The sequence below is a fragment of the Camelus bactrianus genome, chromosome 12 (genome assembly GCF_048773025.1).
Source record: "Camelus bactrianus isolate YW-2024 breed Bactrian camel chromosome 12, ASM4877302v1, whole genome shotgun sequence".
In the NCBI taxonomy this organism is placed as follows: Eukaryota; Metazoa; Chordata; class Mammalia; order Artiodactyla; family Camelidae; genus Camelus; species Camelus bactrianus.
The window spans coordinates 49,179,964-49,207,039 of NC_133550.1; the positions used below are offsets into that span (position 1 = coordinate 49,179,964).

General features: G+C 33.5%; 1 protein-coding gene across 2 annotated transcripts in view; it reads left to right on the top strand.

Moving 5' to 3' along the window:
- PPFIA2 (PTPRF interacting protein alpha 2) overlaps nucleotides 1–27,076 on the top strand; it is a 389,231-nt gene that overhangs the window by 302,924 nt on the left and 59,231 nt on the right. For both annotated transcript variants that reach the window (XM_010958810.3, XM_045519411.2), the window contains exons 11-20: nucleotides 165–248; nucleotides 687–818; nucleotides 2,394–2,456; nucleotides 6,534–6,625; nucleotides 10,963–11,098; nucleotides 12,852–13,072; nucleotides 17,381–17,618; nucleotides 19,322–19,351; nucleotides 22,574–22,704; nucleotides 24,941–25,095. In XM_010958810.3, the coding sequence (XP_010957112.2) occupies nucleotides 165–248; nucleotides 687–818; nucleotides 2,394–2,456; nucleotides 6,534–6,625; nucleotides 10,963–11,098; nucleotides 12,852–13,072; nucleotides 17,381–17,618; nucleotides 19,322–19,351; nucleotides 22,574–22,704; nucleotides 24,941–25,095 (1,282 nt within the window). The remainder of the gene's footprint in view (nucleotides 1–164; nucleotides 249–686; nucleotides 819–2,393; nucleotides 2,457–6,533; nucleotides 6,626–10,962; nucleotides 11,099–12,851; nucleotides 13,073–17,380; nucleotides 17,619–19,321; nucleotides 19,352–22,573; nucleotides 22,705–24,940; nucleotides 25,096–27,076) is intronic.

Genomic DNA, 27,076 nt, shown 5'->3' on the forward strand with positions numbered 1-27,076 from the left:
CATTTCAAGCAATGCTGTTCAGCTGCCTGTTTAAAGAAAGTTTATTTTTGAAAACTACATTTGCAGTTGGTAGTAGCTTGCTTTACATTTTATTTCAGTTTATTTAGAGGAAAAGTGTTAACCATATCTTACATGTCAGGTGCATTCTTCATATTTCTTAACAGGCTGAAGAGAGACATGGAAACATTGAAGAACGTATGAGACATCTAGAAGGTCAACTTGAAGAGAAAAATCAAGAACTTCAAAGAGTATGTATATTAAGAACCATCCATCTCAAGCATCAATTTATGCATTTATATTCTACACATAAGAAATGAATATCTTTCTTTTTTAATCATTTTTTAATATATAGTGGCTAACATTTGTAAATCTCAAACCCCCAAATTTATCCCTTCTGACCCCGTCCCCCAGTGACAATAAGATTGTTTACTATGTCTGCGAATCTGTTTCTGTTTTGTAGATGAGTTCATAATGTCCTTTTTTTCTTTAACATCTTTCTTGATTATGAGTTATATTGAAAATGTTATGGATATGCCCTGTGCATTTGAAAAAGAAGTTTTTGCCAATTTAATCAAAACAGACAAAATTAAATCCAATTTTAAACTAGGAAAAACATAAAAACAAAGCCAAATACTTTTAAAAATGATTTTTATGTTCTATTTATTTATTTATTTTTTGAACGTAAGGCTAGGCAAAGAGAGAAAATGAATGAGGAGCACAACAAAAGACTATCCGATACTGTGGACAGACTTCTGACCGAATCCAATGAACGCTTACAGCTACATCTTAAGGAACGAATGGCTGCTCTGGAAGAGAAGGTAAAATGATGGAAAAGCAGCATCACGTGATCATTAGCCATGTCCTTAGTGATATGTTTGTTTTATGCTCAGCTGCAATCAATGTATTGGTCAGATGATCCATTTACTTTCTTTAGTTTAAAAAAAAACCTGATTTAGTCTTAAAAGTGAAAAAATGAACAAATAGTTTCTGTAACAACATTTAACATCAATTTTTAAGTAAATAAAAATGTTACATAGTATATAAATCTTGCACATTAGCATGATAACGAGATAAATGTGTTAAAATGTGGCATACTTTTATGATAAAAATATTTTGTTTATATCTCTCACCTGGTATGCAAAAAAAGAAGAGCAAGACAAAAATTAGTATTTTGGAGTGTGTGGGGAGGCTTGCTTTGAGCCATTCAAATGTTTCAAGTAACTGAATCTACTACTAGTCTAAAAGCCAAAATGCGAGTTTATATCACCAATAGAACTAGTGTCAATCCCACCACAGAGTTTAAGATCATAGTACTTTCAGCTAAACTGTTTCCAAAACAGTACTTCTGGGTAGTCTGCAGTTTCGTTCACAATTACATATGTCTCATTGATAGCTGGTGACTACCAGACTAGCAAGAGTTATGTGAGCTGCTTGCCAATTTCAAAGTATAGTAGAAAATCAGGGACTAAAACCCCAGTGAACAAATCATTTTGGAAATTTAGACTGAATGCCAATCACTGCTTAAGCTAGACATTGCCCCCTGCTCCATAGGAAAAAACAAAATAGAAAAAAATGTTTCATTGAAATGTTAAAGTAGTTTGATTAATTTACCCACTAAGATGTCATATGGCATGCCTTCTTCCATATTCAACTCCAAATACATGCCAATTACTACTACACTCTGAAGTTTAATTTTACCCCCAAAATTTGAAAAGCATTCATTATTTTAAATCATGCTTTGTTGTACTCTTCTTAAGGAAAGTATGAAACTTTTACCACAGAGATACTTCCATGGCAAGGATTTTAAAAAATACTTAAGATGCAAGTTATTTCCACATCATGACACATAACGTTAGTTTTTTAAATAGTTTAAATTTTATTTTTATTTCTCTAATAATTTAACCATTATTAGAAATCACTAATTTTGTATTTGAAATAAAAGTCCAGAAATTGAACTTTTTAAAAATATAATCTTATAATTTCTTATTTCTTCAGATAATAAAAATGAATTCATCTGAATTCTTTCTCTATGACAGCTTTGAATAACATTTTGCTTTTTGCTCACTTTTTCTCATTTGAAAAGTAACCTAATTATTTCAAATTTAAAAAGACTGGGAAGAGGCAGACAGAAATAGCTTAAAAGTTAATATTTATCTTATTTGTCAATCCAAGTGTTTACAAAATAACATTTCCCATTTAAATTATGTGTTTCTCAAAATGTTAAGGTGTCTTATTTAAAGATTTCATTGAAACTTGGTTTCCATGGAAACCAAAAAATAGATGCACCAAGGCAGGAAACAAAGAAGATTCCTGAGTGATAAAAATTAATCTATGCATATAATTATTTTCTGTTTAATTTATTAATTATTTCTCTGGTTTGTTCTTTTCCATAGAATGTTTTAATTCAAGAATCAGAAACTTTCAGAAAGAATCTGGAAGAATCTTTACATGATAAGGTATTATGGAAGCTTACATTTTCCCCACTTTTCGATTTCACAGTGGTGAATGTTTTGTTGTAAAACAAACTTGATAAGAAATAATTTTAGGATGTTATCATTTAAAAATATTTTAGCTTTTGTATTATACATACAGAAAAGTGTACATACATAGGGAGAGTTTGACGAAATTTTACAAACCAAACACACTAAAAATTAGTATCCTGGGATTCCCCCTTTTTGTTAGCATATAATCACTACACTTATCCTAAAGGATAATCACTATCTTGACTTCTAACAGAAAAAAAAAATAATTTTGACTTTTTTTGTGCTATATATAAGTGGAATAAAATTGTATGTACTCTAGTTTGACATATTTTAGCAGAAATGTATTAAATACCTACTATGTATTAGAATTGTGCTATTTATTTGTGAACATAATTTTAGTTCTAAAGTAATCTAAAAAATTGAATTGAGGAAAGAATTTGACACATCTGACAAAGCAATGAGTTGCAGAGTAGCAGATGCCAAGTGTTAAATGAGTGAAGTAGATGATAAGAATTAGAGGTAGTACAGATAACCATATATTGCTGTTATAAAGAAGGCTTCAGAAAGCTTTAGGGAAAGGTAAGACTTTTGTAAGCCTTTCAGATACAATGCGTGTGCCATGATCACAGTTGCTTGGAGTGGGGAGGGAGTGAGTAGTGAGTTTGATATCTTAAATAATAATGGACATAACATTTTAGCTGCAATTAGTTATTCTTAGTGTAGGATATGTGATAGAATAGGCAGATAAGGACCAGATTATGAAATATTAAAAGCTGTAATTGCTAATGTCATTTCCTCCTTTCTTAGCATGTAAAATTCTTGTTAGCAATTTTGTGATTTCATTTTGCTCAGCATAGGTAAATGAAATAATATACAATCACTAACTTAAGTGACATAAATGTGTATTGAACAAATAATGGAAGGAATAGAAATGAAAAAGGGAGGGAGAGAGGGAGTAATAGAAGGAAGGAAGGGAGTGAAGGAGGGAGGGAGGGAGAGAGATCTGGCAACAGTATGGTGTATGGAAGGTACTGGAAAAGATGAGAGAATAAAGAAAAGAAAGAACAATTGTGCATTTAACCCTATTGAATGATATATATTTTGATGATAATTTTTAAAATAACTATTTAGTCCCATTGTCAGGGTGTACACATCCTTATCCTCTGAAAGATAGGACTACTAGAGAACACAATATAGCACTTAGAATATAGCATCTAATTCTTTCTGACATAGTTCAGAAAGTCTACATGAAGAAGATGACATTTTATCAGTCTCTTGAAGGCACATAGGATCTTTTTTTCCCATTTTTTTTATTGAAGTATAGTCAATTTACAATGTTATGTCAGTTTCTGGTGTACAGCTTGATACTAACTACTGTATACAAAATAGATAAACAACAAATTTATACAATATAACACAAGGAACTATATTCAATGTCTTGTAGTAACCTATAATGAAAAAGAACATGAAAAGGAATATGTGTATACATACGTATGACTGACACACATAGGATCTTAACAAATAGAGAAGAGCAGGGCAGAGGACAAAACCTATGCAATAGTGCAGAGAAAACAAAGATGGTTGACTTGCTGAGTCACCGAAAGTTTGCTGTCACTGGTATGGGTTTAAAGAACCAGGATGTGACCAGATCGTGAATTTTGGACTGGATCCTGTTATGGAATGTTATGTTATCCAAAGCTCTGTGTGCTTCTGGCAAGATCCCTAGAACCCACTCCCCAACCACCTACCCAAGTCTTGTAGCTCCAACAGTCTGCCTAAGCAACTGGCCATGCTAATCATTCCATGCTTTGCATCCTTGTTCATGTCAGTCTCTAGAGGAAGCAAATCACATGTCACACTCTGAATGTCATCCCATACAGCTGAGCACACTTCCTAATCTAACCACATCTCCTGTAACTCCTCAAATTTCCACTCAGTTTGTAATTCACAATCCGTTATTAGCAAAATCCTCTGTATACTCAAAGTCTTCTCTCCATGTGTCTCTTTATGATCTTGATCTCTCAAATTTGAAGTTCGTAGGACCAGCTTTGGAATTCTCTAAGTTCAGTTGCTGGTGATCTCATGGATTTAAATACCATCTATAAATTGAGCACTTCTAAATTTAGATCACCTACTGAGTTCTTTCCCCTGAGGGAGTTCAAAGGGCCAACTCAGTATCTCTATTTGGACACATAGTCATCTCAAATGTAACAAGTCAATCTTCCTAACCTCCTAAACACCACCACCACCTAACCTAGTCACCACCAGCAGCTGTCTTCTCAGTAAATCACTTCTTTCTCTTAGCTACTCAGGTTAAAAACTTTAGAGCTATTCTTGATCCTTTCCTTTATCTCACACCCCATATCCAATAGCAAATTCTGCTAGTTCTATCTTCAAAATACAACCAATACCCCTGCCATTCTCCCCATAATACCATTGTTATCCAAGCCATAATTCTCTCGCCTGTTTTTGGAAGAACAGTAATAATTTTATTTCTTCTCTGCCTCCCAATTCCATTCATGAATCCATTTCAAAGCCATCATAATGATCATAAAAATTCTCTGCTCAAAAATCCCCCAGCCATTTCCCATCTCACTATAGAATAAAACCCAAAGACTTTAAAATGATTTACAAAGTCCTTCCAGACTACCCTTCCCAAACCCTGTACCCATACTTTTCTAAGTCCATTCCCTATTAGTCTTTGTCCTTAACCACTTCAATCCAGCCACACCAGCCTCCTTGTCCTTTCCCTCACCAAATATACACTCACTAAGGGGCATTTTTACACCTACTGTCCCTTTTTTCCGATATTCTTTTTCCTAAGGTATTTTTTAACCCCTTCCCTTTCTCTAGGTCTTTACTCAAATGTCACTTTAATGGAGAGCCTTTACATGACTCTACTTTCTCCTGCCTACCAACCCAAATTGTCTACTGTCTTCTCTACTAGAGTGTAAATTACATGAGGGCAGGAAATTTGTTAGTTCACTACTTTATTTTAAAGCCTAGGACACAAGAGATACTCAATGCATATTTATGGAAATAATGAGCAAATGGATTAATAAATACAAAAAGGAATTACTGAATAATATAAAGCAAATATGTTATTTGACCATACATGTTCTTGAAAAGGATACATCTAGCAGAGGAATGTGTGGGGAAAAGAGAGAAGGTAGCAGTGCCTCTGTGGAAGCTGATGAAATAATTCAGGGACAAGGTAGAATGTGTGTAATATAGGATGACGACAGTAAGAATAAAACGGGCAGATAAGAGAAAAATTGCAAAGGCCACACTGACAAAGAAGTGTGGTGAGAAAAGACGTATGAGTCAAGTAAAATGTCAAGCCTTGGCCACTGGGAGGGGGGAAAACAACAGCAGTAGAAAATGTCTATAACGTTATCATTTATAGTTAAATGTTTATAACATTATAAAATTTATAATCATAAAAACAAAATTAAATGCTTATATGAACATTTAATTAAGGGCCATCAGATAACCTCCATCTCCATAAATTTACAGACTGAAGGTGATAATCCAATCAGAAGGTTATCAGATGCACAGATAATTGTACCAATATTAAGCAAATGATTCTAACTCATATTAGGTGATGATTTTTCCTCATCCTTTTAATCCAATTTTCCCTCTCCTTCACCCATGTGTCCTTCAATCCTTACAGGATAGTAGAAATTCTTCACTTACTATAGAAATAAGACCTTTTCTTTATTATTTATATTGCTATGCTTTCTACTCTGCATTTTGAAATAATGTGTATACAGCTGGTCATGACCTTAGCTTTCCCATATGTTTGCAAAAATTTAGGTTTGTGAATGTCAGGGAATGTAGATAAATTGATTTCTGCCATTCACATTTTCATTTTGAGGGGAAAATCACATGTATTTTACTACCATGTCTAACAATCTTTAACAAAATACATTAATCAGTTTTCCATTTTTAAAAAGCCATTAAGCTTGGTAGCTTGGTTTATCATAATTAAGTGTTGGTGGTGCTATTGACGTATGCATATCATCTAAGTAACACTTGTTTGATTTTTAGGAAAGATTAGCAGAAGAAATTGAAAAGCTGAGATCTGAACTTGACCAGTTGAAAATGAGAACTGGCTCTTTAATTGAACCCACAATATCAAGGTAACATTAAATTGAAAACTTATCTCTAGTTCACTGAAAATCAATATGACTTTCCTTATGATTTCATATCTCCTCAAATAAATAAGTACCTCCTATTGCTCAGCAAGCATTGCCCTATTTTGGCTCCTTACTGATTTACAGTTCCTACACTTAAAAATAATTCTCCAATTTAGTAATCCTTTCTTCAAATATGCAACTAAAGTATAAATTATTACCTTTTGTATTCTGCATTTAATTACATGGATGGGCATATATAAAAAAGAGCCTTAAATGAAAAAATAAAACTGTATATAACAAGATTACCTCTCATTCCAGAAAGGAGTATCAGCCATTTTCTCTATATGCAGAATGTTTTCAGTACTTAACTTTACTGAAGAAATATCATGGATTATGGTCACTTAGCATCTACCTATTTTGTTAAAGTAATTGCGATAAAGAAGGAAGGAGAAATTACACATTTAAAAAAACTTCAAGTAAATGTATTTATTCTCATCTACTTTGACTCAATACTTCATCTTGAAAAAAGTGACAAGCTTGTTTACTCTCTAGACAGATCAAACTTGATAATTCATATATAATTTTATGTGCTTAAGGTCTTTTTTAAAAACTAATAAGAAACCCTAGAGGGATTCACTCTTCTGAGTATTTATTTGATAAACAACACAATATCCTCTACCTGAAACTTTTGACCACCACAGACTTCTGGAGGTCCATTTTTCTTGGTCTTATGCTTATCCTAAGAATGTTAGCGCCACAAAAGCTGGAATTTTTGTCTGTTTTGATTACTCTGATCTTAGCACCTGGTATAAAAAAAAAAACTTGGTATATAGTAAGTATATTCTCAATAGGTATTATTGAATGAATGCATGTCTGGTAAAGCATTTTTCAGATACATAGGTAAAAAATCCTAATTTTAAAAAAATCCTAAAGGTTCTTACATTCTCTTCAATATAAGTATTAATAAAAACAAAATTCAGTATTGTGAGTATTTCCACCTTCAGTTTACTATAAGAAACACAGTTCTGCAGACATAAATACACCCAAGGAACTTTTAAATATGTAGGTCTTTAATTTTGAAAAATTTTTTTCTGAATGTTTTATTATGATTTACATATCTGAACTGATATTATTAATTCAGTGATGTGCCTTTATATCATGATGATGATAATGATGGAGAAAGATAAAAGAGCTGATCAAATATCAACAGAGTAAATACAAAGAACTAGTATTATCTAACCAACAAAGGAAATATATTTTAATAGGAAAAAATGGCCATTTCAATGTCTTTTTGACTTTATGTCTTAGAAATACAGAGTTGTAGAAGTGTTGTGTAAAAGTCTGTCATTGTGGTGAGTTTTCATGGCAGCTTAACAATGTGATATTTATCTACAATTAAGGATCATCAGGGAAGCTTGGGAACTACATACAGAACAATTATTCTCTGATATAACAGATTGTAGTAAAAACAACATGACTGAAAATTTAAAGACTGACATTCCTAAGTCTTAGACATACAATTACTAGCTATTTGATTTTGGAGAACCCAATTTTTCTTAGTAAGTTCAACTCATGTATACTTTACATGAATTGTATATAAAATCATATTTTATGACTCATAAGCTTATTTTGCAGATAAAATGAGACAAGTAAAAAAGGGTTTTTTTAAAAATAGTAAATCACATCACAAGTGTTACAGGTATTATTAAGATCGCTAATTTTGTAAGTTACCAGGTAACTGAATATTTATTCAGTAGCATTTGTTCAACATTCGTATATCTGAGTGCACACAATTGATAAAGAAACAATGAAGAAAACGAAAATGCATGAGAACTTTATGTACTAGTTTTTGATCTTACAGGTGGGGCAGCAGGAAGAGATGAGCTAAAGTGAGAGAATATCAGTAACTAACATCCTCTACTAGTATCTCATCTGAGAGGAAAGGGGATGAAGGCCTGATTTGGCTCAGCTCTGAAGAAAGGGTAGGACCTGGATGATTGGAAAGGACAATGGAGGGCATTCCAGGAAGCAGAGGGATGGGTAACAGGCTTTCCCGAAGAAAATTCATACTAGCTCTATCTATGGAAGTTCTTTTGTGAGATTATATGCAGGAGATTTGGGCGGGAAAGCTACAAGTTTCCTTGAACCGGTGACTGTGTTGTAACATATCTGCAAGTGTCTCTCAAAATATTATATAACAAGAATAATTTAAAAATTGAAATATATGGAAATATTGCCTCTGAGAGCTCACAGAGTTAAATAAGGGAGAGAAGTGAAGAATAACTGCTTTAGATGAAGTACAGGCAATGGGCTCTCCTGCAATTAGTGATGATTCAAGTCTGTTCTTTCGAGATCGATTAGGTACTTGCTACTTGTGGGACACTGTGACATGGGAGATCTAGTGATAATGGTGATGAAGAATACACGTTCCAGGTGGAAAGTGCAGGACTACGAATTTGAGGACTGTTCTAACAGAGGGAACATCAGGAGTTAGAATAGTATATGACAGTGAGACTTTAAAGCCGACTCTGAGAATGTTAACCACATAAATGTGTGAAGAGGTTATTTCAGGCAGAAAGAATAGCATACGCAAAGGTTCAAGGGAAAGAAAGTGTGAGCTTGAAGAAAATAAAAGCACAGCTGACGAAGGGAGAAGGCGGAGAGTAACTAGAAGTGAAGCTGGGAAGTAGGACGGGCCCAGGTAGAAGGCCTTGGAAGGACAGTGATGAGTTTTGAGTAGGGCATTGATGGTGCTGAGTAGGGCATCAGATCTGTGTTTCTGTTTCATGCTTTTATGAATGATCTAGAACTGCCAGATAAAACAATAAGAAAACAATACTGCTAACAATGACGAGTTATATTTTAAAACCTCTACCCTGATGTACACAGAGGCATCACCCTAGGCAGCCACAGACGAAAGGTCCCTAGAACGTTCTGAGCTGGAAAGTTCAGGCTGTGTTATAATCAACTGCATTCATTCATTGTCTTAGTAGATATGTATCAAGTCCTTATTATATGCTAGGAATACCTCCTTGAGCATATGATGGTGACTAAAATCTGATCTTTGTCTCCATGAAACATACCCTCTGCTATAAATAAAGACTGAGAGTTGTGCCATTTTATGAGTATGGCCTGGTTGGTTAGTTTTTAATAAGTGACTAATTCATAATAGAGCCATTTTGTTTGATTAAGTCTCAGGTTCACTGCTGTAAAGACAATAGCTGTCATCTCTTTGGGGGGTGAGTCCTCCGTTCATTTGCTTTAATGTCCAGTTTGGCAGAACAAGGACTTGCATCAGTTAGGTCGGTGTCTGCTAATTTTTCAGAAACCTAGACCTCACTGAACCTTTTCTAATCTTGCCACATATTTGGAGATGTTTGTCTTTGTACACAAAGAGAACTAGGGGTGAGAGCATAGTAGACCAGCAGGAGCCCCAAGTTCAAGAGAAAAACACAGCTTTAAGCATATTTCCTACTGATGGTGGATCATTTTCTAGGACAGCATGTTGCAGTTGTTATCATCATCATTATTTGTAGCAGTGAACTGAATTTTCTATAAACCTATATATAAATAACATACCTGGAGAAACCTTTACTGCCCTTTGATTATAGTGTACTTTATTATCATGTTTTTGAAAATCAGTCTGATTATTTTTTCCAGTTGGAATTTTTCAACTGTTTAATCTCTAAGCAGATTTAGGAATTAAATACACTTATCAAAAGATTTTTATCTTTTTGAAACAATGTCTTATCAAAAGCTGAAAAACTGTTCTGGTGGTATATCCTATTTTATTAAAAAAAATAAGATTATTAACCTTGGGTCAATCTGATTTTAACCTTCTCACTGATTTTCTAAATTGAAAAAATGTAATGTTGGAAAATAGATAATTCTGGGACCCAAAAAGTTTACACATTTTTTCTATTAGATTAATAAGGAATATTTAAAGTATATACAGTAATAAATAGCATATTTTGGAATATCTACTAAATAGTTCAAACTAAATAAAGTTGTCAAATGTAAGCCAGTGGATCTTAGTTGTCAACCTTAACATATTTCATTGTACTACTCCATTTAAAAATGATAGTCAATGAAAAGAAAGGTTTTTTATATTCTAAAAAGAGAAAATAAATGACCTTTGGAATGACCCTGAGACTGGAATTTCTGACATAAGCCTCTGAAGAGACTTCTAAGAGTCATGAATATTCCTCAGTTTTCTTCCTTAAAGTTTTTTTCTTTTTCCCTTGAGTTTAGATGTATTGCCAGTTAAGCAGTGGATAATGATGTGCTGCTAAGTTTAATTTTTGAAATTGGGCATATTTCATGTTTTCGATTTTTTCCAGAACTCATCTAGATACCTCAGCTGAGCTGCGGTATTCTGTTGGATCCCTGGTGGACAGCCAGTCTGACTACAGAACAACTAAAGTAATAAGAAGACCAAGGAGAGGCCGCATGGGTGTGCGGAGAGATGAGCCAAAGGTTAAATATTTATTTTAAGTCTTTGATGGTGTTAAGTAAATACACTTTCATTCTGGATAGAATTTTTATACTGTGAGAATTTTTAAAAACCAGCATTTGTATTAGTTTCAAGTGTGACACGTGACATACTTTTAAAACAAAATTTCAAGTGTAACATATGATGTATTTTTAAAACTATAACTGACGTGAAGCTTCTACCACATGCTAGAAGTTGAATTCAGCATGTCCCAAGATTTTACTCACATAACCTTATGAATTGAGTACTATTTTTGTACTAATTTCAGATATGAAAAGATTGAAGCTCAGAAATTGTAAGTGTTCAACATTACACAGCCAGCAATGTGATAGAGTCAAAACTTGAGCCTGTATTGGTGTCATTTCAAATCCCGTGGTTTTATCCATTATGCCATAATTCCAAACAAATGGACTTCTGGTTTGCTTGAGCACTTAAGCAATGGCATTCATAATTGTTAATTACAATTAAGTAAATATTTAAATAATAATTACTATTTTAATAACACTTTGAGGAAATTGAGAAGTGTCTGTAGAGAACTGTCCATGATAAAATGCAGTGCCAGCCTTTCATTCAGTCAATGACTTAAAATCTATAAGCTATGTGTGTTGAGTAAGTTTATGGTTGCATTTCATAGAGAGGTAATATTGTTCCTTTATGTCCTAAGTATAGTTTGTTATCCTCAATCTCTTTTATGTGTCCAAAATACTAGGTAACCTACGTGTCCTTATTTGTACAGGTTCTTGACACCCTTTGTGTTTTAATTGGCACCTACATGTCATGTACAGATTAAACCCTCATTGTAGGCCTTTAATGTTTTTTGAATGGATAAGTAAATAAATGAACAATGAAGAATGAATAGCAACAAAGAAATCTTTCTCATTTGTATGTGACAAATAAATCAGGGCGCTTAACACTAAAACAATTTGTAACACGACTGCTTATTCAGATCCTCAAATCTTAAATAAACACTCAGGGAAATATCATGTAGTCCCACCAGAAGTCATTTTATATCATCACGAATATGAAAACCAATTTTTTACAAAGCAGAAAACTCTAGGGCCTCTCTCTTACTCTAAACCGTCTCCTACTTTCAGGTCACAGCTTGAAAAACACTGTTATTCAAGACTTTCATTCCCATGGAGGATTTATTATACTATTTTAAAAAATATACTCATGAAAATTAGTATGCCTTGGGCTTAAGAAATCAATGAGGCATTTAAGTGACCAGAGCAGTGGAGGTGAAATTAAATTGCTTTGCAATATTTCTATTAATACCTTGTTAGAATATTGGGGAAAGAATTCTTGTGTAATTTGTTGTGTGATAATATTTGTAGTCTCAGCCTATAATAAAAAAGTCTAGGTAAGACTAATTAGTACAAGAGATGGAAATGCTTAAGTACAAGTGAATAGAGAGTGTTACATTTAGAAATGAGGAAACATGTTACAGACATAGATGCTTTAAAGTAATTGCTAGCTTGAATTGAGGTTGAACTAAAAAATCATGCAGAAGTTTATCATCTTTATTCCTTTCAAAATCTCGATGTTTATGCTGAAAATTAGTACCTGCCATTATTTAAGATATCAAGAAACTATTTCATTGAAGTGACAAATGAAAATGTTAATAATCAGTTGTACTTTTGCCAGGCAAGCTATGTGTGCTTTTAATTTTTATTTTCAGAATAGTGCTTTGATAATAAGCAATATGATAAATACTGTAATTGTTCATTTACCATCCAGGTGAAATCTCTTGGGGATCATGAGTGGAACAGAACTCAGCAAATGGGAGTGCTAAGCAGCCACCCTTTTGAAAGTGACACAGAAATGTCTGACATTGACGATGATGACAGAGAAACGATCTTTAGCTCAATGGATCTTCTCTCTCCAAGTGGTCATTCTGATGCCCAGACTCTCGCCATGATGCTTCAAGAACAACTGGATGCCATCAACAAAGAAATCAGGTGAGTTCCGTTATCGCTGATGGTCCCAAGGGTTTCGAAGAGCTTGATTCTAAAAGTGTGATCATCAGATCAGAAGCATTGGTGTCATCAGTGGGGCTTACCAGAACTGCAGAATCACTCCACACTTCACCCCACAGCTACAGAATCAGAATATTGTCACAGATTTCCAGGATAAAATTAGGACAGCCTTTGTAAGAAACATACATGAAAAAGGTACAGACTAATGATTGATATTAGAGAAATATGAAAGAATGAGGTAAAGGAAGTAGCTGATGAATTTTAAAGCTCTTTTAAAATAAAAATTTACTGTTTAAATGATATTTGTGGTGATAAGGTACATACCTAACGTAATTTAACCCTGCAGTAAAAGTACTAAATAATATGCAAATTAATGTGCTGCCAGCTCCTAAAAAGTATTTAAACCTTGTAGTGAAATTAACTATGACTGAATTATTTCATTGTAGATATGAAAAAATATATTATCACCATACATACTAGATGGTGGATAATAGATGGTTTCCAAAGAATAGTTAACATTATAGAGTTGAAATTGTATAACTTAATATTTCAAACTTTGAGTGTTGTCACTATGATGATTTCAATTTGAATTTAATACTTTCATGAATCCCAATGATATTAATAGTCTTTATCTGTCATTAATTTGGCTAATACCATTGAGGAACCCAACTGAGTCAGGTGGATTTACTTTCTTTAGAACATCAAGAAACTGTTTTCAACTTTCCTTTTTTTTAAAACTGATGAAAAGTTTTTTACTATTCTGAACACCCCTATTATTTTTTCTGGCCCTCGCTAAATCTGTTGGCCTCTTAATATGATTCAGATTACCTAGTTCCTTGCTATCATCACCCTATTGCATATTACAATTTTTTCTCAAATGGATGACCATAATAGTTTCTATTTGGTCTCTTTGTAGTACATGGACTCCCCATCTAGTCCAAACTAACATCACAGTCAGAGCAGACTTTCCAAAACCCAAGTGTGCTGATATAATTTCCCTGTTTCAAACACATCAGTTGCTCTTTAGATAAAGAACAAAGTCCTTCATGTGGTCCACAATGCCCCACCTCGTCAACATTCTCTTCCCCTTCACTTGCAGACTCAGTGTCCCATTACATGTGACTTCCAGTTCTCCCAATACCCATGCTCTCTCCTTTGCTCTTGCTGTTCCTTTCTTCTGGAATATTCTCCTTAGTCCACACACTTCCCCACCTTTACTCTTACCCACCACGAACAGCTCTGCCATCGCTTCTTCAGTTCATTTTACTGTCGTCCTTCAGTCCTTCAGTTCTTTACCTTCACTAGATCATTAGAGAGAAACATTATCTGGTTTTGCTTATGGTTTTAATTCCAAATCTTAGCATTTTGCTTGATAAACAGAAAGTGCTTCACAAATATTTGATTACTGTATACATATTAAAAATAACATAGAACATCTTTTCCAACTAAAGAACACTTTCTAATGCTGTGAAGATAATTGTTAAACTCATTGAATGGATTTGAAATCAAGTGTGTATCTCGGTGATATTTATTTTCACCAAAAGCATATACACACACCCTCCAGAACAACCTACATCTCCCCAGGGGCTCTTAGCTTTGTGACATTAGGGTGGTGATTCCCAGTCACAATCTTGGCCTAGACTGACCGATACTCAGATAATGTGTTCAAACTAATGTCCTTCAGTATGTTTCCTCCCTGTCTCCCATAATGTATTTAATATGGCTGATTTGTAAAATATTAAGAAGTACATGAAATTTGAGTACATACTCATGCTCAAAAAAAAAAAAAAAAAAAGCACCTTGTTAAAAAGCTGTGGTGATCTGCTAACACCAACCAGAATTTACCTCTGGGTAAGATTGTTCTTTTTTTTCTCATGAACAAATTTAACTGTTAAAACAATGCCTCTTCTCTGGCTTCTTCACAGTTCACTGATGCACATTACTTCAAGCTCATTTGCCACCACAATGTTTATTCATCTGTTCATCTATAGTTAGCTACTGTTTTGCCTGCCTTATTTTTGTAGTTTTATTTGTCCTTTCATCCTTCTCTGTGATTCCTAAGGGAATTCCTTCTTAACACAGTAGGACTAAAAGGAACATGTTTTGTTGCTATTTTCTTTGCCTTCCATGTTAACATCAGGATCCTACAAATCAACGGGTAGTCAGTTATTTTTACAAAAAAAAAAAAAAAAAACCTGAACATCTAGGTAGCATTGGATTTATTATTTGATTAGACTCCAATCTACCATTTACTCAAGTAGTTCCTCTAGGTTTGACTTCCCTTTACAATTAATAGAATACTTAGAGTTAATAACCACGTGTTTTTGTTTTTGTTTTTTGTACAGCAGAGCTATGTTGCTTCTCAACAGAATGTTTTTCTGAAGGAGTCATTTCCCACTAATCATTTTAAAAGTACAAAATTATTTTTTTTTGAAAGAGGAGGCAGTTTTTCCATTGGAATGTGTTTTAAAACATTAATGATGTTGTGCTGTTACTTGATTAAATCGTCCTTGGGATTCTGATCTTTGGTAAAGTTAAAATGCACCCATGAAAATAAACTTCAAAGAACAATTCATATTCTTTGTGAAAGTGAAAAATTATAATTAAGAATAGATATGCCTCTTAGTATTTTTATTGACCTTGTTTTTTATAGTAGTTTAAGGTTAACAGCAAAATTGAGGGAAAGTACATAGATTTCCCATATTCCTCTTGGCTCCGAACATGTATATAGCCTCCCCCGCCATCAACATCCTTCACCAGAATGGTATATTTGTTACAACTGAGGAACTTACATTGACACATCATATCACTCAAAGCAATAGTTTACATTATGGTTCACTCTTGGTGTTGTACATTCTATGAGTTTATAAAATGTATTATGATATGTATTTATCATTATGATATCATACAAAGTATTTTCACTGCCCTAAAAATTCTCTGCACTCTGCCTATTCATCCCTCTCCCCTTCCCCAACAGTGACAACCACTGATCTTTTTACTTTCTCCATGGTTTTGCCTTTTCTAGAGTGTCATATAGTTGGAATAATACAACACATAGCCTCTTTAGATTGGCTTATCTCATTTAGTCATATGCACTTAACATTCCTCCATGTCTTTTCATGGCTTGGTAGCACATTTCTTTTTAACGCTGAATATGATTCCATTGTCTAAATGTTCCAGTTTATTTATCTGTTCATCTAGTGAAGGACATCTTGGTTGTTTCCAAGTTTGGGCAATTATGGATCAGGTTGCTCTAAACATCCGTGTGCAGGTTTTTGTGTGGGCATATGCTTTCAACTCCTTTGGTTAAATACCAAGGAGCACAGTTACTAGATTATATAGAAAGAATATGTTTAGGTTTATAAGAAACTTCCACATTTTTCCAAAGTAAATATGTAAAAAGAAAACTTTGCAGGGATCCTTGAAGTTAGCGTTATATATCATAAGAAATCACAGTAAGTCGTTTGTAGTTAAGAGGAAAATATCTCAAGATATTTCTAACCCCCATTTTTCAAACAAACTGTACTGATACACAGTTTTATTGTAACAGTATGCAAAATGTGTATAGGTTCAACTCAAAGAGGATCTTTAAGCAACCAAGCGAAAGTTCTTTACTCTTTGTGTCTTTGTAATAACTAATTTATACATATTCTTGAAGCTTCTCCCCATTTAAAAAAAAAAAGAGTAATAGTGCTTTGTCTTCTCAAAAGCACTTATATCAACATTATTTTTTTTAAGTTTAGACTATCTATCATCTCCACATTATTAAATTGCTTGGTGCTTATTTAAAGGCACCTTAGCTAAATTGGCATTGATGATGAAAAAGATTCAGGGTTTTATTTGGCCAAATGATAATTATGAATGAGCATTTATCAAGGATTCTATCAATTATACATTTTCATGGGTAGGAAGTATGATTCAATGATTTTGTTGAGATTTGAGTTTCTAAAAGTCTCATTGACTGGTTCCTGGATTTAAATATAGGATTAGGATTCGTGGCAGAAATTAACTAGACAGGCAAGGTTTTAAAAGAGTTTTAATGGTGGGTAATATAGAAAAGAGGTCAACCTGCAAGTGGGGAGGAATTATATATCATTTGAAAAGAAGGATTTTCTAAATTTCAGCCAAGAAGCCTCTGGAATTTATTGAAAGTTATAATACCTAGAGAAAAAAAAAGAAAATATTAGATTTGATGTAAAATGTTTGCAAAACATTTATTTATTTATTTTGTGATTTCCAATTAACATTATAACAGTGTATAATGTATCAAAATTAAACTGTATCTTTCAGGCTAATTCAGGAAGAAAAAGAATCTACAGAATTACGTGCTGAAGAAATTGAGAATAGAGTGGCTAGTGTGAGTCTGGAAGGCCTGAATTTAGCGAGGGTCCACCCAGGTACCTCCATCACTGCCTCGGTTACAGCTTCTTCGCTGGCCAGTTCATCTCCCCCGAGTGGACACTCAACGCCAAAGCTCACCCCTCGAAGTCCTGCCCGGGAAATGGATCGGATGGGAGTCATGACACTGGTATGATATGTCCAGCGACCCGTTGCCCCCATTAGTTTTAATACTACATTCCCTAAAATGTGTTGGATGTTTATTCTAGTCTAAAAGCTTTCTGTGTGTTTTGTTTTCTTTTTTTCTCAACAACCCTGTGCGGTGGGTACAAATAATAATCGCGCTATGAGATGAGGAAATGTAGCCTACATAGGTAGAACTTCCCAAGGTCACGTAATAAATAAAAGAGCAGATCTAAATATCACGTCAGAAATCTCACTTACCTAAACCATTAAGCACGTTTTTACTGATGATATCTTGATGAAATAAATTTGGACTGGACTTTTTTAACACAAATGAAATATAAGAAGTATCTATAATAATTGCTTCAACATATCAATGCAGAATGGTATAATTTTATAATATACATAATATAATTTTAGAAGAAGAGCTATCAACAACAGTAGCAATTTCCCAGTCGTGTTTTGTAATTTCATGTCAACATTTTCATCCTTCTTTATTCTTTATTTTATTTATCTTCATTTGGGGTTAAAAGTTGGAAATCTAAATTAAGAAGTACCCTTAATATAATAGAGAAAAAAATCAAAGTGCTCCTTGCTAAAAAATTAATATAGAAAAACTTCTAGAAAATATGTGTGAGATGACTACTGAATGCTATAATGTTTAGTTATTTGATTCTCATGATAACACTTGAAAATCTTAGGGCATTATCTCAGTAGAGAGCAGAGGTAACTGAAATGTTGAAAGTATAAGTTAATTGTCCATGTTCAACACAGCTAATAAAGTGGAACTGGATTTTTCTTCAAATTCACTAACTGAAAAGCATATACTATTCTGGGGCTTTTTTTTTTCTGTGATTACTTGGAAATATGTTGAAATGACAACAGTAATGAAGGTTTAAATATTCTAAACTGTTATGGAGGTAAAATTCTATGTTTTTGTAATGAGTATTAAAACTATTATTATTAAAACTAAAATTCCAATTAAAAATAAAAGTTTAGGGATAGAGATTAATTAAATTTAAAATAGGTCAAACAATACTTTATACACTAAAAAATCTAGCACAAATATAACAAATGGAAGGGAAATTAGTAATACTATAGTGGAGTATGAAGTGTATATAGTGTTTCTGGTCAGGAGGCTGTGAAGCTGTTATAAAAAGTGTCACAAAGCCTACATCTGTGTGTGTGTGTTTGTGTGTGTGTGTGTGTGTGTATGCATATGTGTGTGTGTGAGAGAGAGAGAGATATCAAACAGCATATCTGCCCAAAGGAGGCCCAGGGCCCTGCATAGATGATTTAAAAGAAAGTGTTTATAAACTATATACACATGCATTGGATCTTCATTTACACATGATCTTCTTCACTCCTGTCTATATATTCTTAGGAGGATATATTATAGTCCCATATGTATCTCTGGCTCCCTCACTCCTTATGAGCTCTGTATTCCTTAAGATCCATGTTTCACATCTCATGTACACATGATCCCATCATTAAGACCTGCCCCAACCCATGCCATCTAGAAAGTTTCCTCTCTAAAATAACTCCCTGGAGGAATGCTTTTACAATGGTTAAAAGACATTTACTTAGAAAATAATGGAGTGGAAAAAAAGAGAAAGTTACATTATAGATACTATTTAAACTTGTAAAATGGTCAAACGGTAATCATTAATTAGTTCTGTTTTATGTTGCTTTTATTACTGCCAATCACAGCCAAGTGATCTAAGGAAACATCGGAGAAAGGTACTGTACATTTCTTTTACATGATTATTAATTGAATATTGTTTTCTCTATGAAAGCTTTAAAAGTGTATTTCCTCTAACTGAAGCATTGTGTTAACATAAAAAAGAATTTAAGTGTTTTTGAATTGTTTAAATATGATCGTAAGAGCTACTGTCTCAAAATAAAATTGTTTTTGCTTTCTAGATTAATGATTAGACTATGGGGACTAAATGTCCTGATTTTCCACAAAATTCTTAGACCTCTGTTGGTAGAATTAATTTACTGTCAATACATGAACAATGCTGCTTGTTTTAAAATGTAGGTTTTACCACTGTTCAGATATGTGAGACCAACAGATCAAGAAACAACTGCTAACTAAACCATACCTTTTACTCATGCTTCCCAAAAGGAGGGGCATGCCATGCTAGGCCAGGCCAAGGGGAAGAACCAGGGTGGGTCAGGAGGCAGAAAGAGTAAGGGAAAAGCATGGGTGGGAATCTTTTTTGTTGTGGGAAAGAAAAGGCTTGGTAAACACTTAAGATTAGCTAGTTCGAACAATTTTAGTGGGTCCTAGTATATAGGGGCTTTCTGTAGTTGTCTGATACCTGGCCTGGAATGATTAAGGCAGAGGAATATTGCCTCCTGGAGTGCTGAGAGCCAGATAGAGAAGACGGTTTGAAGTACTTGTCCAGACTGGTTGCTTTGCACATGGAAGGCACACTCAAGGAAAGTAGTGTGCTACCTCTATGAATTAGCTAGCTATTGGAGGGGCATTATCGCCTGTGTTTCCATGGCCCCAGGTGCCACAGCATCAAAAATACAGAAAATATAATTAATATACTGCTTTTCCTGCCTGGAATTAAGCCAAGAGAACAAATACTGGATATGGGAAACAAAATGGACTGCAATTCTGATTCACAAAATGACATGTTAGATAATTGAGAACTGCAGAGCTCAGACTCATGGGATATCAGATGGGAAAGATTTCAAAGATTCAACCTACTATCCAATGCATCAGTCCATTTTTCAGCATCTTCAAAATGTGGTAGTCAGCCTATGCCCAACTTCTGGAATGAGAGAATATTTTCTTTATAAATTAAGGGAATTCATATTATGCCTACATGACCTAGATCATTTAAATTTTCTTTTTCTTTCCCTGAGCCACCGTCTATCTTCTTTTAGTATCTTCCTGACACTACTAGTTAGTTCTCAACTGTCAAATTTACCATGTATAATGTTGTTATTATTTGTCTTTGACTTCCTCCACCACTTAAAAGGATTAGACTTGGAATATAGAAATAAATCTGAGTAGATGATGTAAAAGTATTTCAGTGAGTGTAAGAAAAAAAATCAAAAAGAAAAGTCCTGTGCAGAAATATAGCCTTAGGTAATTAAGGGAGTAAATAGATGATTGGTAAGAAAGGTAGGTCACGGAAAGATCACAAACTAAAATTTGTTGTATATCAGGGTAAGGAGTTACATGCATGATTTTACTTGCACTTCAAAAGAACACATTAAACTAAGCATTATCACTTCCATTTTACTGTTGAGGAAATTTAATCTTAGATCAGGTAAGTAATTAGCACGTATTGTTCAACAAATAAAAGAAGCCAGGATTCACATCCATCTCTGATTCCAAAGTCTTTCTCCTCTACTTTGTTTATATAGGGTGAGCTCTAAGAAATGGTTCAGAGAAATGGTTTGTGTATGATTTTTTTAAAGAGCCGTTGTTTTGAAAGTTGGCCTAATATGACTGGCAGTGTGGAGACAGGAGGGCATTTTAGAAGAGGGTGTTTCAGGAAAAAAAAAATCTGGAAACAGAAGTAATTGAGCCTAGCAGAAACAATTGTGGAAAACAATCATGGTTAGATCATGGAACTGTGAAAATATAAGTACATATTAGGAAGAGTTACAAACACACTTTATGAATTTAGATAAGATGTGAGCTTAGAAGGGGTTTTCCATAGTGTTGACCTGCTGAAAGCAGTTCTTGAAAAATATTCTTCTGGTGGCATTATGCTAATTGAAATGGAGAGAGAAGATCCTATTAAGATGCCTGCATAAGATTTTAAAAGTAATCTAAGCTGGAATGACAAGAGCCCAGAAAAACAATTTCATTAAGTTTCTTCAAGGCGTGAAGTCTTTATCATATATAAACACATTTATGCCAAACAGCTTAATATAGAAGCACACAAGAAGCTGTGAAAACGTAAGACGAGAACACAGCTTAAAATTTTTAGCTATAACCATATAACTTTTCTATAACCATAGAACTTTTTCATCAGAACTTCTAGAACCATATATCTTTAAGCTATGCTTTCCACAATCTCTCTCTCTCTATATATATATATACATACACATACTTATGTATATATACAAATGCACAATGATGCTATGAAAAAAAATGCAGTGTTGTTTTTAAAAATATCTTTATTGATTGTACAATCAACTTGATTGTTGAAAAGTCTTATTTTAATATAGTTCTACATGTCTACCCCTGACAAAATTTATGGTATCCTGAATTGTTCTGGACTCTGAATTAAATTCTGTAAAAGAATCCTTTCTATCCAGTCTTTTAATGGTGTTTTGTGTGCCTTTGTTAATTTGCCCATGAGAGGTAGTAAAATGAAAAAGTTTGCAGACATTATGTTCTTACCTTTTATTATTCTCACTGTAAAATTAAAGACTTTTTCCCTATAAACTGCAACTTTTTTAAACATCTTGAAACACATTTAATTAGCCTGATTTAAAATACTTTATCTGATAAAGTTATATTTTGTCAACTTCTCAGTTCAAAAATCTCCCACTTAAAAATTGTTCATGTTATGATAACCTAGATTGGCAATTTTTAGTGAATTAGCTCCATTATGTGTTCAATAACTTTTTGTAAAGTGTTTACATTCTAATATATTGAAATGGATACCAAGGTAGCGTGAATCATAGTCATTGGATATTGATCTGTGATGTTTATTTACTCTTAAATAATATTGTTGTGTAGTCAGTCCTTATGTGTGTGTGGGGGGGTCTGTATTTAAACTGCAGTGTATTCAGTTTTAAACAGTTATGAAATTCACGCTGTTTAGTAATGTGAATTTATATATGAAAGACCTATACACCCCCATGTCTCTTGTTTTATTTTTATTAGAATTACTCAAATAGCTTTGCTGTAATGATTCTCCATTTTCATCATTTTCAGTTGAAATTTAGAAAGAGTTCATCTGAAGGTATTGTTTTTGCTTCTAGATTGCAGTAGTAGAAGAAGATGGTCGGGAGGATAAAGCAACAATTAAATGTGAAACTTCTCCTCCCCCTACCCCTAGAGCCGTCAGGATGACTCACACCCTCCCTTCTTCCTACCACAATGAGGCTCGGAGGTACGGCTCTTCCAGCACACTGCGCATTGTATATTCTCCTTCCAAAACTATTCTTCTTTTCAGTGTTACCAAATAGACTGCTTAAACATTTATATAAAAATTTTAACTTGAGCTATAATTCTCCATTAGGATATTTATTGTCCTGCTGTCTCTCCACAGTATCACTGGTGAAAAAAAAATTTTCATTCGGAGATCAAATTTCTTAGTTTCAAAATTAACTGTATATTTATGGTCTTGTTACTAGCTAATATACCTTTTCTATTTTTAGCAGGTATTTCCTATTAAAATGGAGTCAGGCTACAGGAAGGACTTATTAGGAATAGTCACAAAAAACTAAAGGGATTCTAAATAAATTTGACTTCTAGGGTAAGGATAATTAAGGTCTGAAAAGTTTATGATTCCACCCCAACTACTTTAAACAGACATGTGTGTCCGTCACCCTACGGGTGCTGCTGTTGCCAGCTGACAACTCTTCCTTGGAAAGGAAAAACACATTCACCAGAATATTCAAAGAAAAGATGAATTTACGTGGGGAAATACCCCATTGGTCATAGCAATTCTTCATACTGTCTAAAAAAAACTGAAGCAGATCTCTGTAGTAATTAATGGCATAAATATATCTAAACATGCAATTTACATCTTAAATGTATGTTTGTCCACTGTCATCAATTACAACCTCTCTGAACACATAACTGATATAACATAATGACTTAATGATTAATACTTTAAGTAAGACTCTATCTTCTAAAAAGTATGTTTTACAACAAACGTTTTTGCAAGCTGAGTTTTCTGTTCCAGCAGACATTTTTTCTTTCTGTTTTGTTTATTTTTGATTTCTAATGCGAAAAAAAGGTTATTCTAGCTTCAAAATATATACTTCCTCCACTCTCAAAAAAAAAAGAGTAAATTATATTGTAACATAGGAAAAGCAGTAGCTTTTAGAGTTTAGAGAATGTGAACTCAGATTAATTAAGTAAAGTCAAATAATTCATCATGATATTGTCAAAGTAACAGCTGTTAAAAAAAAAACTAACAGTAACATCATTGAACTTGTCCTATTAGTACAGTGTCAAACACATTCAGCAGGGAATAGAAACTAAATCAAACTGGAAGTCATTTCAACTTATCATGTTCTTAAAAGAATACCTGATTGTGCCCACCCAGGGATGCAAAAAAAAAAAAAAAAACCCACACAAAAAAACCCCTGAGAACTGTAAGAAAAAATATGCAGTGATTTGCTGGGGTATATGATTTGTTTCTTCAAAATCCCACCCAGGTAATTTAAAATTCAATGAATTATGCCCCAAAACTGAGAGAGAGAAAGATGGCTAGAGAAAAATCCAGTAAAACCATGACCTAGAATAGAAGCATAAACTTTCTTAGTTATAATTAAATTTATTGTCATAGGTCGTTATGCTCAGATCCATAAAAAAGAATAAAATAATGCCATTTGCAGCAACATGGATGAAACTAGAGATTATCATATTAAATGAAGTAAGTCAGACAGAGAAAGACAGATACCATATAATATCACTTATATGTGAAATCTTTAAAAAAATGATATAAACCTTATTTACAAATCAAAAATAGATTCACGGGCATAGAAAACAAACTATGGTTACCAAATGGGGAAGGGCGGGGGAGGGATAAATTAAGAATTTGGGATTAACAGATACACATCACTATATATAAAATAGATAAACAGCAAGGACCTACTGTATATAGCACAGGTAACTGTATTCAATTTCTTGTAATAACATACAATGGAAAAAAATATGAAAAGAAAAAATATATATGTATGTATATATGTAACTGAATCACTTGGCTGTACACCTGAAACTAACATTGTAAATCAACTACACTTCAATAAAAAACTTCAAAAAAAAAAAAAAAGAAAAAGGTAAAGGGTCAAGGGCTAAATTATAGAAGGTCATTTAACATGTACTTAATAAACCAACTTATGCCCATTGATTAGTTTGAGATTGTACAAAAAGTAAGGGAAAAATTATTTGGAAGAAAATAGAAATTTTTCTAGAGAAAATTTGGGAGCTCAGTTCCCTCAGGATAAGGAAATCATACTTGAATATGCTTAAGAAGAAACCTGGGAAGAAAAGGAGAAAATAACATTCAGAGTCTACTTATTCCTCTTTTTGTAGTTTTATAAAGGAATTAAGTCTTGTGTACCTTGTGGATGTTGCATCAAAGCAAGCATTTTGCCCTCTTTTATGTTTTGCAGTAGTTTATCTGCCTCCCTTGAGCCCGAAAGCCTTGGGCTTGGCAGTGCCAACAGCAGCCAAGACTCTCTTCACAAAGCTCCCAAGAAGAAAGGAATCAAGTCTTCAATAGGACGTTTGTTTGGTAAAAAAGAAAAAGCTCGACTCGGGCAACTCCGTAAGTGTGCTTCTGTTTGACTTCCCACTGCCACTCATGTTCCGCACTTTTTAGTATCCATCTGTTTTTCATTTCATTTTTTTTCCTAGCTGACAAATTTTCTATTTTAATCAGCTTTTTAAATCCAACGTAGCTAAATAATGCTTGACAGAAGTTTCAAGGAAGAATATTGTAAAACTTTTGGTCCTTTTGACTTCTCTGTTAATAACAGTACTAGAATTCATTTAATGTTAACACTGCGATAGACATAAGGACCCTCTGAGTCCAGTGTCATTACTGTCATCCTTAATTATTGATGAGTAAATAATATATTAGTAATTTGCAGAGCTGAAACATTCATCATAGGGCTATGTTTCAAAACTAGCTTAAAACCATTGAGTGTACTGCATAGATGTGTATGAGAGCTTAGCTATGTGAATTTAAAAGCTTTTCTGTTGAAAAAATTCATAAACCCACAAAAAATTTAAAAAATATATTTTTAGGTCAAAGCATTATAATATGAAGTACTTAAAATGTAAAAGACAAGATTTCTTTGTTTTACACTATCACAACTTTCCACTAACAAACTATAACATGTTGGTGGGGGGACAGAGGAAGGAATAGGGCAACAGGGATTGTGTTAGAATTAATCATAGGTTAATTGAATACAAATATAGATCAGTACATTTGAAATAACCCTAGGTAAATATATAAATACATCAGTAGGTTGACAGATAAATGGATAGATGGATGGATGAATATACAGATAAATATATATCAATATATAGTCTAAAACAAAAAGAATATGTGAAGTAAGTTTCCTGAAATGATGATATTAAGACCCCACCCTTTTTTTTTTTTTTTTTTTTTTGGTGTCTTCCTACATATTTATTTTTCCTCCTGAAATCTCTTTTCATCATCTTGGTTATTTGTGATTGCATCTTCATTTTCCCTCCTCTTCTCCTTCTATTTATTTATTTATTTTTAACATTTTGTATTGATTTATAATCATTTTACAATTGCAGTGTAGAGCACAATTTTTCAGTTACACATGAACATGCATATATTCACTGTCACATTTTTTTCTCTGTGATCTACCATAAGATCTTGTATATATTTCCCTGTGCTATACAATATAATCTTGTTTATCTATTCTACATTTTGAAATCCCAGTCTATCCCTTCCCAACCCCCACCCACTTGGCAACCACAAGTTTGAATTCTATGTCTATGAGTCTGTTTCTGTTTTGTATTTATGATTTGTTTGTTTTATTTTAGATTCCACATATGAGCGATCTCATATGGTATTTTTCTTTCTCTTTCTGGCTTACTTCACTTAGAATGACATTCTCCAGGAGCATCCATGTTGCTGCAAATGGCATTATGTTGTCGGTTTTTATGGCTGAGTAGTATTCCATTGTATAAATATAGCACCTCTTCTTTATCCAGTCATCCATTGATGGACATTTAGGCTGTCTCCATGTCTTGGCTATTGTAAATAGTGCTGCTATGAACATTGGGGTACAGGTGTCATCCTGAAGTAGGGTTCCTTCTGGATATATGCCTAGGAGCGGGATTCCTAAGTCATATGGTAAGTTTATTCCTAGTCTTTTGAGGAATCTCTCTACTGTTTTCCACAGTGGCTGCACCAAACTGCATTCCCACCAGCAGCGAAGGAGGGTTCCCTTTTCTCCACAGCCTCTCCAGCATTTGTCATTTGTGGATTTTTGAATGATGGCCATTCTGACTGGTGTGAGGTGATACCTCATTGTAGTTTTGATTTGCATTTCTCTGATAATTAGTGATATTGAGCATTTTTTCACTTGCCTTTTGATCATTTGTATTTCTTCCTTGGAGAATTGCTTGTTTAGGTCTTCTGCCCATTTTTGGATTGGGTTGTTTATTTTTTTCTTATTGAGTCGTATGAGCTGCTTATATATTCTGGAGATCAAGCCTTTGTCAATTTTATTTGCAAACATTTTCTCCCATTCCGTAGGTTGTCT